This window comes from Corvus brachyrhynchos, unplaced genomic scaffold, assembly GCF_000691975.1.
Source record: "Corvus brachyrhynchos isolate BGI_N302 unplaced genomic scaffold, ASM69197v1 scaffold14, whole genome shotgun sequence".
Classification (NCBI taxonomy): Eukaryota; Metazoa; Chordata; class Aves; order Passeriformes; family Corvidae; genus Corvus; species Corvus brachyrhynchos.
The window spans coordinates 13,484,190-13,497,562 of record NW_008239110.1 but is presented as its reverse complement, the minus strand read 5'-3'; the positions used below and the strand labels follow the sequence as shown (position 1 = coordinate 13,497,562).

General features: G+C 38.6%; 1 protein-coding gene across 1 annotated transcript in view; it reads right to left on the bottom strand.

The window, feature by feature from the left end:
• Positions 1-1,348: 1,348 nt before the first annotated feature.
• CLVS2 (clavesin 2) overlaps positions 1,349-13,373 on the bottom strand; it is a 55,837-nt gene continuing 43,812 nt past the window's right edge. The window contains exon 5 of the mRNA XM_008637808.2: positions 1,349-9,636. Within this exon, the coding sequence (XP_008636030.1) occupies positions 9,549-9,636 (88 nt within the window). The 3' untranslated portion in view covers positions 1,349-9,548. The remainder of the gene's footprint in view (positions 9,637-13,373) is intronic.

The following is a 13,373-nucleotide window of genomic DNA, read 5'->3' as shown; positions in this document are numbered from 1 at the left end:
CCACAAGCTGGTCCCTTCTGGTAGGAAACAAAGGCACTGGAGTTGCATGTGAGCTATGGGATGCTCCAGCCAGCTCCACATCAGGGCCAGGTGTGCTGAGCATGTCACAACATGCTGTCACATGTCAACACAAGATGCCAGCTTTGAGGCCTCTTTTTTTCCACAGATAAATGACATTAGGGAAGGGGGTCCAGCATGGGAGGTGGGGTGAGACAAGCAGATACATGCACACACACACACACACACACACGGGTGCACACACTGGGATCACATTGTTTGCAGGGAAAAGCTGCCTGGCAACATACAAATGGGTAGTGGTTACAACTCAAAACACTCTAGTGAGGCATTGAAAACCACATCATTACAGGGGATTCAACTCTGGTCAGCCAGAGGGATGCAAGTGAGGGATTTCCAAGGGAGCAGAGAGCTGTATTGCCATGCAGCTCGCACAGCCATGTAATGATGAAATGCACCCTTGTGCAGCCATGGCTTATGTACTGTGTACAGCCACGCAGTGCCTGGGAGCTGAGGGACTATTTTCCCATGTAGATGAGAAACCATCAATATTTTTTCAACATATTGCAGTGCTGGCATAAGAAATGCATCTGCATACACCACTGAGATTATGTGTGAAACAGGAAGCTACTGCAGCCTATTTTTTTTTTTAATCTATGTAAACCAAAGATAAGATATGGAAAGTGTACAGAAGAGGTGAATAAGGTCCTTGTGTCTAAAGCAACTACAAAAATGACATTAAAAAGCACATAAACACATTACTGTAATTCACTGGGTCTCTCCCTCCCATGGAAAAAAATCAACATATAGAATGAAATACAGTCATTCATCAGGCAGTGCTCCAATGTCACACAGCCTCCTCTATCCTACCCTGGTTAATCTCTCCTGAGAACAAAAACATTTTCCCAAAGAAAGGGACATCTCTGTGCAGAGCTAATACCATTTCTCCCTGATGTGGCATCAAAAGAAAAGTCAATGAACACAAGACAATGCTAGGGAACACACTACAGACAAGTGTTAGAGGCAGGAGAGTAGGAGTTATCTTTGAGGGGGAAATGAGCTTTCCTTGCGTTGCATCGCTACATGATCTTCACCTGTGAGACAAGAGAGACTTCCAAGTGACAGTTAAAAATAATATTGTAAATGTGAAATATGTTAACTCTCTAAAACTTACTGCTGGGTGGAAAGAGACATTCAGTGTCACCAGACTTCCATGCTGACATACCACTCAGTTTTCTTTCAATACCTTGGTAAAACAAAGTGCAGTTCATCCAATTGAAATATGTCTTCCATACATGTTTTAGCACAAGGAAGCCAGACAAACACTCCCATGTACAAACACAAAAATATATATGTATTTTAATTTTCATTTGGTCATATTTTATTTAACAGAATGTCATTCTTCCTCAATAACCAATGATGATTTAAAGTAGTAGCACTCTCCAAAACAGCCCATTGATCACACAGAATTGATGATATTTAAATATACAATATAAAGAGTGATGTTTCACAAAGTTGTTTTACCTTCAGACTTTAAGTTAGAACACAACAGATCAAAATTAACCATTTCACTAGATCCAAGAATAAAATTCAAACTAACAAGAAGTTGTGAAAAGAGAACAGTTATTGAAACTTTACAGAGAAAGAACATGATTAATAAACTTGTCCTGGCTTTACAAATCTCAGACCCCCTGAGTCCTAACAGTACTGAGCTGAAAAAGAAACAAATTTTATCCTGAGGATACAAGCACTGTTTGTAAATTATTCCTTATTTTATTTTTGAATTTTGATATGATGCTGTAATATTTTCCATAAGGCTCCAAAGTAGATTGCTGCATGCAATATATATTGCATGCAATATATATATGCACCCATTATTCAGAAGTTACCGCTACGCCAGTACTACAGATTACAAGAGCCTTAAGGCACAGATTGCCAATCTGCAATTTTAGATGTTGCCATGACTAGCTGTTAATCATTATTCTCATAACAGAGTTGTATTAATAGATTATGTGAGTGCTTTTGTATTTGCATGAGTGCAGAATCAACAGAGTTAACATGATTTGTGAACAGCCTTCACTGGGACATGAGTACTTCTGTAATCTGTTGTTGATTAAATGTTGGGGCAGTAGTTCCTACGTGAAGAATGACAACTAACAGTCAGGGGAAGGTAACATCTTAAATCACAAGAGCTGTCTCATCTATACTCCTAGACAGACTCTTCTGTTTTGTATTCCGCTATCATGTGGTTGGCCTTGGTCTCATTTTCCATTTCTCCCTGTTAACCAGAGATTTATACAAGGGAAATATTTAAAATACTCGTCCTCAAGATCTAGTCTGCAGATTATCAGTGTGGTTTTTTTACAGTTTTCTTCTGTTATTCATAGAATAAAGTACACACAGAAGACAGGATGGTGTTGAATGCAAGAGGGTAGGAGAAGGGCTGAAGAGCTGGGAATGTTTTGCAGAACACATTTCACAATAGGGTGAAAGAGCTAGAGAAGCAAATGATTTATAAGAGGCATTATTCTCAAGTTGAACACTAGCAAACTGCAAAGCCGTTTTTTTAATAGTGTCAGGTAATCTATTCATAATTTTAGAATGACATTTTTTACTATTTAATTCTTTCTACCATTGCTGCATCAAAGATGCAGGTGAACCTCAGGGACAACCATACTCAAAGGAAAGTGATTATACACTAAGTCCCATCAAGGATACAATGCAACCAAGCCCTGGAAGTCTTTAAGTTATCATAATCTTAGGCATTACTTGTAACAATCACCAATTTGATATTCTTAGGCACTGAGTGCAATGCTTAAAGCCATCAGTTTCCTTTAAATCCTCTGTGCTCTGAGTGACTAATGGCTACAGTTAACATCACCAGCAGCACTGTTCAAAGACATGGGACACAGATCGCCAGCTGCAGCTCGAAGGCTGTACAATTAGCACAAGACACCCAGGTTTGTAGGGGAGATCCCCACAACACTTCCAGTCACAGCTTTCCACAGAGTAGGCCCTGATGTCAGGGCAAGGCAGGCTGTAACTCAAGCAAGCGCTGAATTCTCCCACACAATTTTCTCTGCAACAGGGTCTTGCAGAATACATCCCTCCCTTCTCTTCCTATGGACAGGTTGGGGGGTTCTACCCTTCCAGCTCCTGCATGCTACATGATACCCACATCCTGGGAGCTACAGTGGAAACAGCAGCAGCAGAGGCACTTCAGGTTCAGCATATGCATCAGGTTTAAATATATTGAAACTGGGTTTGTGTGGTAAAGTGAGAAATATGTTATTTCTCCTTCCTGATGAGAGATGTGTCATGGGGTTTGTAAGCCCTCTCATATTACTGAGCAGGTGAAAGCCTCCCTCACTACAAAAATGGCCAACAAGTTCATTCCAACTCACTAAGGTTGTTTTCTCCATAGGCCTTCCACCTTTCCTTACAGCCACAGGGGTCCTTTCATTCTCTCCCTCCATGACTTCTTCAGCCAGGCAGGACACAGCACTTCACATATACCTGGGACCCATTTCCAGGTGAGGCTCTGCTGTCATGTTCTGATCCCTTAAACCATGTTCACAAGCTCAGCCACAGTACCTACCATTTCATATGGTAACTCAAACATTTTATAAAGATTCAGGAAACTCCATCGTGGCCATACATGGTAGATGGTGTGAAAAATGGAAAATCTGCTCACAGTCTAGGGGTGGGGGACTCAGGCTACTGATTAATTTCTTGGAAGTGTCAGTGCAAATTCTATCACATTATTTTTGTCATTCATACAGCTTTCCACTGCAAGCTTGCTTCTGTTTTGATTTTTTTTTTTAATTACTGTATTTTATCATCTTCTATTATCTCTTCCCTTGATTTTTTTCTACCCTTAAATTTTTATTAACCAAGGGACCTGATTTGAGATGCCAGCCTTCAGGCACTGCTGTGTGTTGCTGATGATGCGACAGCCTCTTTAAGGAATCACAGCACCATTTCCATATCAAATAAAAATCCTAACTAACTCCCACCGTTTGTCTACTGCAAATTGACAGATATGTCAATTCTCTGGAAGTGAATTCTCTACAAAAGGAAGCTTTGTCATACCTTTATTAGAGAGGACTTGTTGTAAGCCACTAGTTCAGAAAGATCTGGCTGACCACTGTCCCCACAGAGAAAATACTTTGGCCACATTTTAACAAAACGTGTACCATAAGGAATTATCAGCATCTTTCATTTGAAGTCTCTCTATTTCACCTGTGTGCAGTGCCCGACCTCCCTTTGGATTCCACAGCAATGGCATCAATTCTGATTTTGAACTCACTGCAAAAACCTCTTTTTTCTCTATTTTTAAATTGATATCATGCAAGTGTTAACACGTCTTTTATCAATCAAAGCAGTTTACAGACACAAAACACCGGAGGAGAAGTGACAAAATAGTGGGAACTCGTGCCCCATGTTTCAACTTTATCACTGCCCAGCCCTGCACAAGTTGTTATTTTTTAACAACAAAACCACTTTGCAACTTGTGCAATCCAACAGGGGTCAATGTCATTCTAAGATCCCAAAAGCTGATAGGAAAAAAATTCCCACACAACTGAAAGCTGCAATGCAGACTGAAGGGAACGTCCAAGTGAATCTGCTAAATATAGACTTTTGACCCAGGATCATTCAAAGTTACAAGGCAATACAGAATGTAAGGTTCTATCTACCTGGCTTGCACTTTCATTTGGGGTCACTTGAGCATGCCTCTAAACGAAACACTGATGTTCCTTGTACAGTTGATGGGAAATAAGTATCTTGTTTCATCCCTGACCAAGTTTAGAATTCTTTACGGGGCAAATTTCCTTTTGGAGGGTCTTTGAATTAAACTACCTTTTTTTCCCAACAATCAGACAGGGAAGAAAGGCATTTCATTTGGGGGACATACTCCCCTTTTGCTATTTCCTCAGCAGAAACGGTTAAATTTGGATTTAACTCCACAGGAAAGCATATCACCCCTGGTTTGCAAAGGTCTCATGGTAAAGTGTTCTAAAGAAACTAAGCATGAATGAATCGGAAATAGGACCTTCTTACACAAAATAGGGACACATTATTTTCTCTCTGGCAGTTAAAATCAGACTGGGTGATCAAAGTGTCATCTTTGCCATATAGAAAAATGTATTTCATTGACATATGTCTCTAACTTGCTGTGTTTCTGTTTTGCTACCTGAGAAACAGGATAACTATTATTTTCTCAATTTCATAGAGTGTTTTGAAGTTTGTGGACAAAAGAACTATTCTCAGCACCAGAAGTACACACTCACAAGCTACTTGCAAAACACCTTTCTTTAGGGGGACCTGATGCAGCTAGCCATGTGATTAAGTGTTTATTCAGTACAGTCCTTTGAGACATTTGCTTTTGTCTTTCATATTGATATTTATCTTCCAAATTTGTCTTGGAACCCAACACTGACAATAGCTCAGCAGGACATTCCCCAGAGACAATTAAAGATTATCAAATCCAAACTCAGCATCCCCCTAAAATCCCATTTTAATATTCTAAACAAAATCCTGAAGCCTGATTGATTTTGGATTTTTCTCTCTTGCATGCTCTTTCAAACATGACTTTATCAAAAGACTTGACAAATACATACATCGATAATAATAACAGAAACAATATAATAACAGGGATATGACCAAAGCTTATTGCAGTGTTTTCCAAGTAATGCTAAATGGTAGTTCTTAGGATGCTTGACAAACTTTAATTTCCCAAACAGAACAGGAAAATAATAAAAGGCATGAACAAAACACTGCCAGGTTACAATTTTGTCAGGTAATGTGCTTAGGCTTGGCTGTGACTATGATTAAATAATACAAAGAGCATTCCATGCAAGGTACTGAGCTAAAACATTTGAGAGCGACATTAAAGTGAATCTGCTCCTCCACATATGAGTGACCTGTTGAGGCCCCTTTTACTCCTCTTTTCTTTAATTCTGTGTTCAGTTCGTGGCTAGGCATAGCATGTTTGTAGAGTGCAAAACATCTTTTTAAATATGCTATACAGTAAATTTACATTTCTGTAAAGACATCTCAAACTATTTTACAACTAATAACTATTGGGAGTCTGTGTATTTGTTGGAGCTTAGTGGGCCTGATTACCTGTCTCTATAAATCAGTCTACTGATATCTCTGATTACAAGGAGGTTTTGGTCATGAAAGTTTCCATAACTTTTACATATATTTTTAAACATCTGTGTCTTGGAAAAGTCATCATGTAAGAGGATATTTTTACATCTTAGCAAAGGCTTAAAACTATCAATTTTTACATTTTTTTTTCTAAAACCTCCTTTTTTTTTTATGTAGTTGGACAGGTATATCCAGTTTCTCCACTAAGTTCCTCATATTGCAGGATATTTTTAATATGCATATCGGCATGCATAATTACAACAAGGTTTTATTCTACCCAATACACAAGAAAGGTAAGAAATTAAGAGGAGTTCCTCCCAAACATCTGCATTCTGGTTTTAGCACTTCAATTCTGCTATAAAAATTAGACAGCAATTCCTATGGTAATAAAGATTGGAAAAAGTTTTCAGTCCAAATTCATCTAATAAAAATTGAACTACCTATAAAGATTTTCTACAAGAAAGATGGAACCCTTTATGTACCCTGATATGTAAAAGAGAAATGCCTTGAAAGAATACTGAGAGCAGGTAAAGTATATTTATTTCTCTTACCCATTTCCATATTCTTTTTCAATGTCACAACTGCAATTACCACTGTCAGAATTTGCTTCAGTGAAATAAAAGCTGCAGCCAAGAAGACCTGTAGCCCGACTCTTTAACAGAGAGAATCTTATTGAAAAAGCAGTTTTGTTCTTCCTGAAAGATGAGGTCCTAGTTACACAAAATTATAATATATCCTACTTTCACTTTCTGGAAAGAATGTATTAATACTTATTACCTTAAAATTGAAATCAGGCATCTGAAAATATTACATAAATTACAGTTAAGTGCACAAATAAAGGATTTTCAAACAAATATTTATAAGCTTCAAAACAAATTTTAAGTTCATACAGGAACTGATTTGCATTTTTTGATTGGACAGGTGGGGTACTCTGAAATCAGCATTCTGCTGTCTTACAGCAAAGTCAGGCCCATGTATCTAAATGGATCCATGAAGATGTTGATCACCACTGTGTCACAGTTTGTATGCATGTGGAGTACTGACTAAATCCTGAAGCCCTTACAAGGAGAAAATTTCTACTGATGTTTAAGTTTTATCTGATAAGGATTTAAAAATCATATCAATGATGATATACTATTTTACTAACCAGAAGTGTGGAAATATATAACATACATTCAAATATGGCACTTATGCGAATACTGGAGACACATCTCACTTATACAACATGATGTTACAAGGAATGTGAAAAATAGAACTGAATAAAATAGTATATAAGAACAGATCATTTTTTCAAGTCTCTCAAACTACAGAAGTAGTATTAGAACAGTTTCTACTACTGAAAAACTTGTAGGACAGACAGGTAAGAAGTTCAGGCTCTGTATCTCTCCTCTCTGCATTTCCTAACACGTATCATGAAAACAGAATTAGGAAAGCAGAAAGGTGATGAGTTGTTCAGAGAAGTTCCTGCAAGGTGATGGCATATTAGGGAATACACTATTTATCAGTGCTGCTAACGACCTGTGAAGTAGGAGAGCTTTATCTGTGTGTTGCCTGGGCTAATCAAGGGTTATGCTGGAAGAGTCAGGGTCCTCTCAGCCCTGAGAAACGCTGAAGCTGCCACCACAGGAGTTACAGCTAAACTCTAGATGACAGACTTTCAAGATTTCACTCTCTGCTCTTAACTCATCTCAGCCTACCAAATCTTACAGCTGTAATCATCCTGGATGAGGAGAGGTGGCCTACAACCAGTAACTTTAAAACTTCACTGATCACTGAAGTGATGGAAGAAATGTTTCAAACTCTAGCACTTGGGAGGCAGGGTTGTCGTGAGCCAGCACGTCCACTGTGGTCAGTGTTTTCCTAACTAATCCCTGCCTTGCCTGGACATGCTCTTACAATACCTCTAATTATTCAGATGTCTTGCTGGGCACCCTGTGTGTCTTCCCACTCTGACTGTCGATGTAAATCCTAATAAGAAATTACATTCTCACCTCAGCATACCACAGGCTGCACACACATCAGCCAGCACACAGAGATGACACAATACCTATGTTTCGGCTGATTTACCCAATCCCTAGTGAAACCTGTTGACCTTTTGAGGTAAAATGTATTTCTCTATTATGGCACATGTTCAATATATACAGTTACACTACAACCAAAACAAAGGTATCCTAAACATATAGGCTGAGATGTTTGACTACAACTTATTAATATTAATCCTTGCTTGGAGTGGAATGCTGTTATCTATGGAAAGTTTTACTATATTAATAATGACAATGTCTCAATATACAATCTATAATATATCTAAGTACATTGAATAGGTATGATTTCTTGTATAAATCTCCAATGAAATATACTTATCTAACAATGCCACCTTGTATGCTTGTCAGAGATTGGTAAAAATATATATATATATGTATCCAGTCTCCCAGTGCACAGGATTCAGTGATTAACTTCTAACCTCTGCTGCCAGGCTTTACTTTCAGATACTGGTTATTACCCTGCATTTAGAGGACTAATGTCTTGCTCCAAGGGAGAACAAGAGTTCTGGAAAAATTCTTGATGTGCACCCAAAATGCAAGAGAAGTAACTCCAACGTGTCCCACATTACAACACCCAGATTACAGTACCAAGCCAGGTTACTTGTGTAAATGAAAAGTTAGGGAAGAAACCTCAGAGATCCATATAGCTAAACAACAAGGCTATCCAAGAGTTGGTTCCAGTTCACCTGTGATCTTTCTCACAATGCACATGGTTTATGCTAAATTACAATCCTAAGCCCCAGGGTTATTTGTTAAACCAATTCCTACATTCCATTGATTACAGCATCTCCCAAGTTCTTATATTCCCTCTTTATCTTAGCACACACTACATGAACATTGCAGAAAAAACCCAGTAGTCAATGTACTAGCTGGCTTCCCATGGGAAGGACAATATTTAATTGACTTTGATGTTTCTCTTTGTTCAGTACATGTTTCTCTCTGTTCAGTACATGTTTCTCTCTGTGTATGTGTGTGTGTGTGTGTGCGCATGTGAGAACACACACGTTTTCTTCTCTTTTTTACGGTGCACTTCACTTCACTGACATGTTTAATAGTCACTCATTTCCATAGCACTTGTTTACCATAACTTACAAAGTAAAATTGGAGGATTATATTGTATTTACAAACAAGTTGGCACTTACAGAATAAATTATTGATTCCTTTTCTTTTTTTTTTTATTTCATTTTCTTTTTTTCTCCATTTCTTTTTCACCAAAGGGCATCCAGAATTCAGGCAGAATAGTAAAACCTGCTGCCATTATGCTACATTAACACGAGTATGCTTGTTGCTGAGAGGCAGTGCCTTCCACCTCAGTTCATGTCCAATGCTCAAAAACTGTTAGTCAAGTGAAAGCAAAGGCTGCATGTTTTCTTCCTCATTCTTATCCATGCGTTTCAGCACCCCAGGATCCACGACTGACTGAGACCTGCAGAGGGACAACATGTTTATCTGACATTTCTAGATCAAGACAAATGAGGGTAAACCTCAGCTTTCTTTTGTTTATTTTAATTTCTGTCAGGGCTTAAAAATAATGGTACAGCATTACCCAAGCATCTGATCATTGCAAATCATCAGGAAATACCCTCATGGAAGGATAACAGGGCTTTAAAGGGCTCAGTGCTGATTTGTAAATATAGGAGCAAAAGGTAGAATAATGTGGATCCTCTCTTCAGTGAAATCATGAAGCAGGGAGTATCCTCCGGACACAAGAGCAAACTAAGCTGTCCTCTGTAGTGACTTAAGCACTGACCGTCTCTCCAGAAGGTTATACAGCACTGGACTGGCAAAGAAGGTGCAATTCAGCCACCCAGCTGGCTAATCACACACTGCAATTAGCGGGATGTGTCAGCTGGAAGCACAAGTTGCTCCTTTTCTGAATAGCATCTTAATTCAACAGTGCGAGATCCTAAGCCAAACCAAGGGAACAGTGCCATGGTTAGCAGGATTTCTGGAGCAGTGAACAAATGTGTCAAACTCACTTTTCAGCTCAACTGAACAGGGCAGGGAAGGATGATGAGGGCAAATTCAGTGGTGATTGTAAAATTCCTCTGGATTCTCTGATTCAGCCCAGAAGCATAACATGGTACCAGTACCATGCAACAGCCATATGTGACGGACAAAGAGGAAAACCCAGTCCTCAGCAAAATCAAAATGCTCCATAGAAAACAATGCCTGAAGTGTTAAGATGGGGTCCCATATCAGCTATGGCTCAGCTGATCAAAAAGCAGCCAGTTCTGGGGTACAGTAAATGCAACCCCTGTTAGATGTTTCCTTTAGTGAGATGAACCTCATGCAGGAAATGCCTATTTCTTTCTGTAAAGAAGATTTAAGATGACTAAAGAGCATGTATACATCTCTACAATGCAGACATCTATTTTTGATCAGTGGAAGCACCCTGTGCCTGCAGCATTGCTACAGATTTGCCCATTTAGAGGGCTACAGTGCAGAGAAAAACCTTTACAAATTCTAACCTTTCCTAAAATAAGCATATGGAGTCAATCTGCCACTCTCATAAACTGGCATCATCCAGTGAAAACAATGAATGAGGTTGATGAGACCTTTCTCAAAAAAATCTAAAGAAAACTTACAAAAACACAAGAAAAAACATCTGACTTAAAGCGTAGATGAAAACTTTAGATACAAGGATATTTTCTAATAATATTTATCACATTCTCATACTAATACTAAAATCAAGAAAATTAGCTTTAAAAATATGACCATCTCTCTTGTGATAAGCATAATTTAAACTTTTTTAATTAAGAGTGTACAATAATACTCATCCTGAACACTAGTCAGTTCCTCAGGCAGAAAACTAAACTGCTGAATTAAAAACGCTTTTTTAAAATCTTCACAAGGTACCATGCCAATGCAAAGCTGTTTGAAAATTTGCTGGTGGGAAGCTGCACTCATGGAAAATCCAGCTCATCATGACAAAAATTGCTGTGGAAGCAAATTAACTTCAAAGGTTTGCCAACTGGATGTAGTGCTAAAACTGAGCCTTTTCCCTCGGCTGCCAATGACTGAGCAGACAGGGTTTCCAGTTCTCATCTGGGAAAAACTGAAGGGGAGCTGGAATGGCTGCAAACCTGGTCTCAAATTCCCAGGGCTTCCAAAATCCCCAATGCCCAGGCAGGTGTAAAAATTGAACTGCACAAATCCTGATCTATGGTTTGTAAGCTCAGACGCCCAAATGCCTTAAAGAAGAAGGAGAAACAGTTTGCACTCAGTTTTAAACAGAAATTTACTGTCATGCTTCATCCCCTTCAGCAGCAATTCACAAATGAAGGTATGTGAAAGGAAAAGCATTTGCTTAAGTCTAAGCTCCTTCTCTTCTACCTACATCTCCCAAATAACTTTACAAACATTACTGAATACATTCTCAGAAAACACAGTGGGACAGAGTTATACTACAAAGACCCATTGCAGAGGTGAGGAACCAAACCACAGCTCCTCTGCAAAGCTTATCAACACAGATATCTGCCCTGCTGGGTTAGGTGAGAAGAGGATGCAGGTCTCCAGCTGGGTGCCTCAGGATGACAGCCACGGGTGAGCACAGCCACAGGCTAAACCTGACTGCTGAGACAGCTGCAATGTTGCCAGATGACATAAACAAGCTCTCCCCAGAGGTCTGTGCTACAGGTGGCATTAATTCCTCCTTATCTCCACCATCCTCTCTGCAATCAACCTTCCTTTCAAGGTGAGGTCATCCAATTAACCAAATTCAAGGAGATCTGGAGGAATGTCAGTGGTTCACATTGGGGGCAAAAAATGACTAAGAAAGAAATGAAGTCTCAGTAGGATTGTGGTATTAAAAAGACATTCTTTCAGTACAGTAAACTAATTTTTAAATGGTAAGCCAAATAAAACAAGATAATTGTTGGAGCTCTGCTATCTGCTTGTGAAATTTGTTCTAAGCTAAGCACTTTTCATTGACTTAGTCATGGCTTTTTATGTGTTAAAAATCTTCTGCACTAACGTATGATACTGACTGTGGGTTTAAACTGAGAGAAGCAGCCCATCAATTTCTGAATCCAAGTTAAATTTAATTTTTAATGAAATAGAGTTTATTTGTTTTATCTTAACTTTTCTATTTGTGTTTTAACAGAGTCTGTGCACTTAACATGCTGGAGGTCTTGGGACTTTCTGCCAATCTTAGTACCAGCATATTAAGTCTACTTAGTACTCTTCATGTCCAGCAGCAGGGAACAAGGATTCCAGCAGATGCTCGGGGCATGCTAACTGAGAAAGAATGCATAGAAGGTGAAGAAATTTTAGTTTAATATTATACAGATATAAATTTCAACATGTTTCTTTTCTGCACCAGGTCTCCTACTGTGTCAGTTCACCCAGACTGAAAGAATGTCAATTTGAAGCTTACACTGAAGTGTAATACTGTATGAAAGTTTTTAAGAAAAGTTAAATGAGAATAAAAATTATTTGACAAAAAATAAAGAACATGGTCAACTCATTGCTTTTCCACTTAGTAATATGCTTGCCCAGGACAATCTGGAAAAGTCTGCTCCAAAAGGACTTATCACAGGCCTTCTCATATTTTTTTTTGTTGCACCCTTGGATGAAGATATTTATTCTCGCGACATCATTTTGCAGCAGAAAGATTTCTGCATTTCAGTTCCTTAATTCCATCCTTCTGTCTAAGACAGCTTCTCTATTGTCTCATAATTCTTGTATTACATGCAAATCATATATAAGTGTATTGCTCACCTTTTCCCTCCCCTGGCTCTTTTTCTCTGTCCCATTTTCTCCATTAATTGTATTAATTACATAATTCTAGCTTCATATAGCTGGGCATTGGGGATTTTAGAGGCTCTGGGAATTTATGGCCAAAGCTCCCTCACTGGGAATTTGAGACCAGGTTTGCAGCCATTCCAGTACCATTCTATCATATAGTTTCAGAACCTTTTTTAACTTTTTATCCTAGCTCATTCCTCTACAGTTTCTTGCTATTTCCCACTTCCAATGCAGTGTAGGTTTTTTCAACACAAAATCCTTAAACTTTATTGCTTTTTTCTTTTTTTTATTTCCTATAGCAATCTTATGTTGTCTCCTCTGTTTCCACAAAAATATCTCCCTTTTAAACCCCACTGTCCTTTCCAGTCTAGGCAATATTTTCCAGCCAAAATCATCTTCCTGGCTGAGAAATCT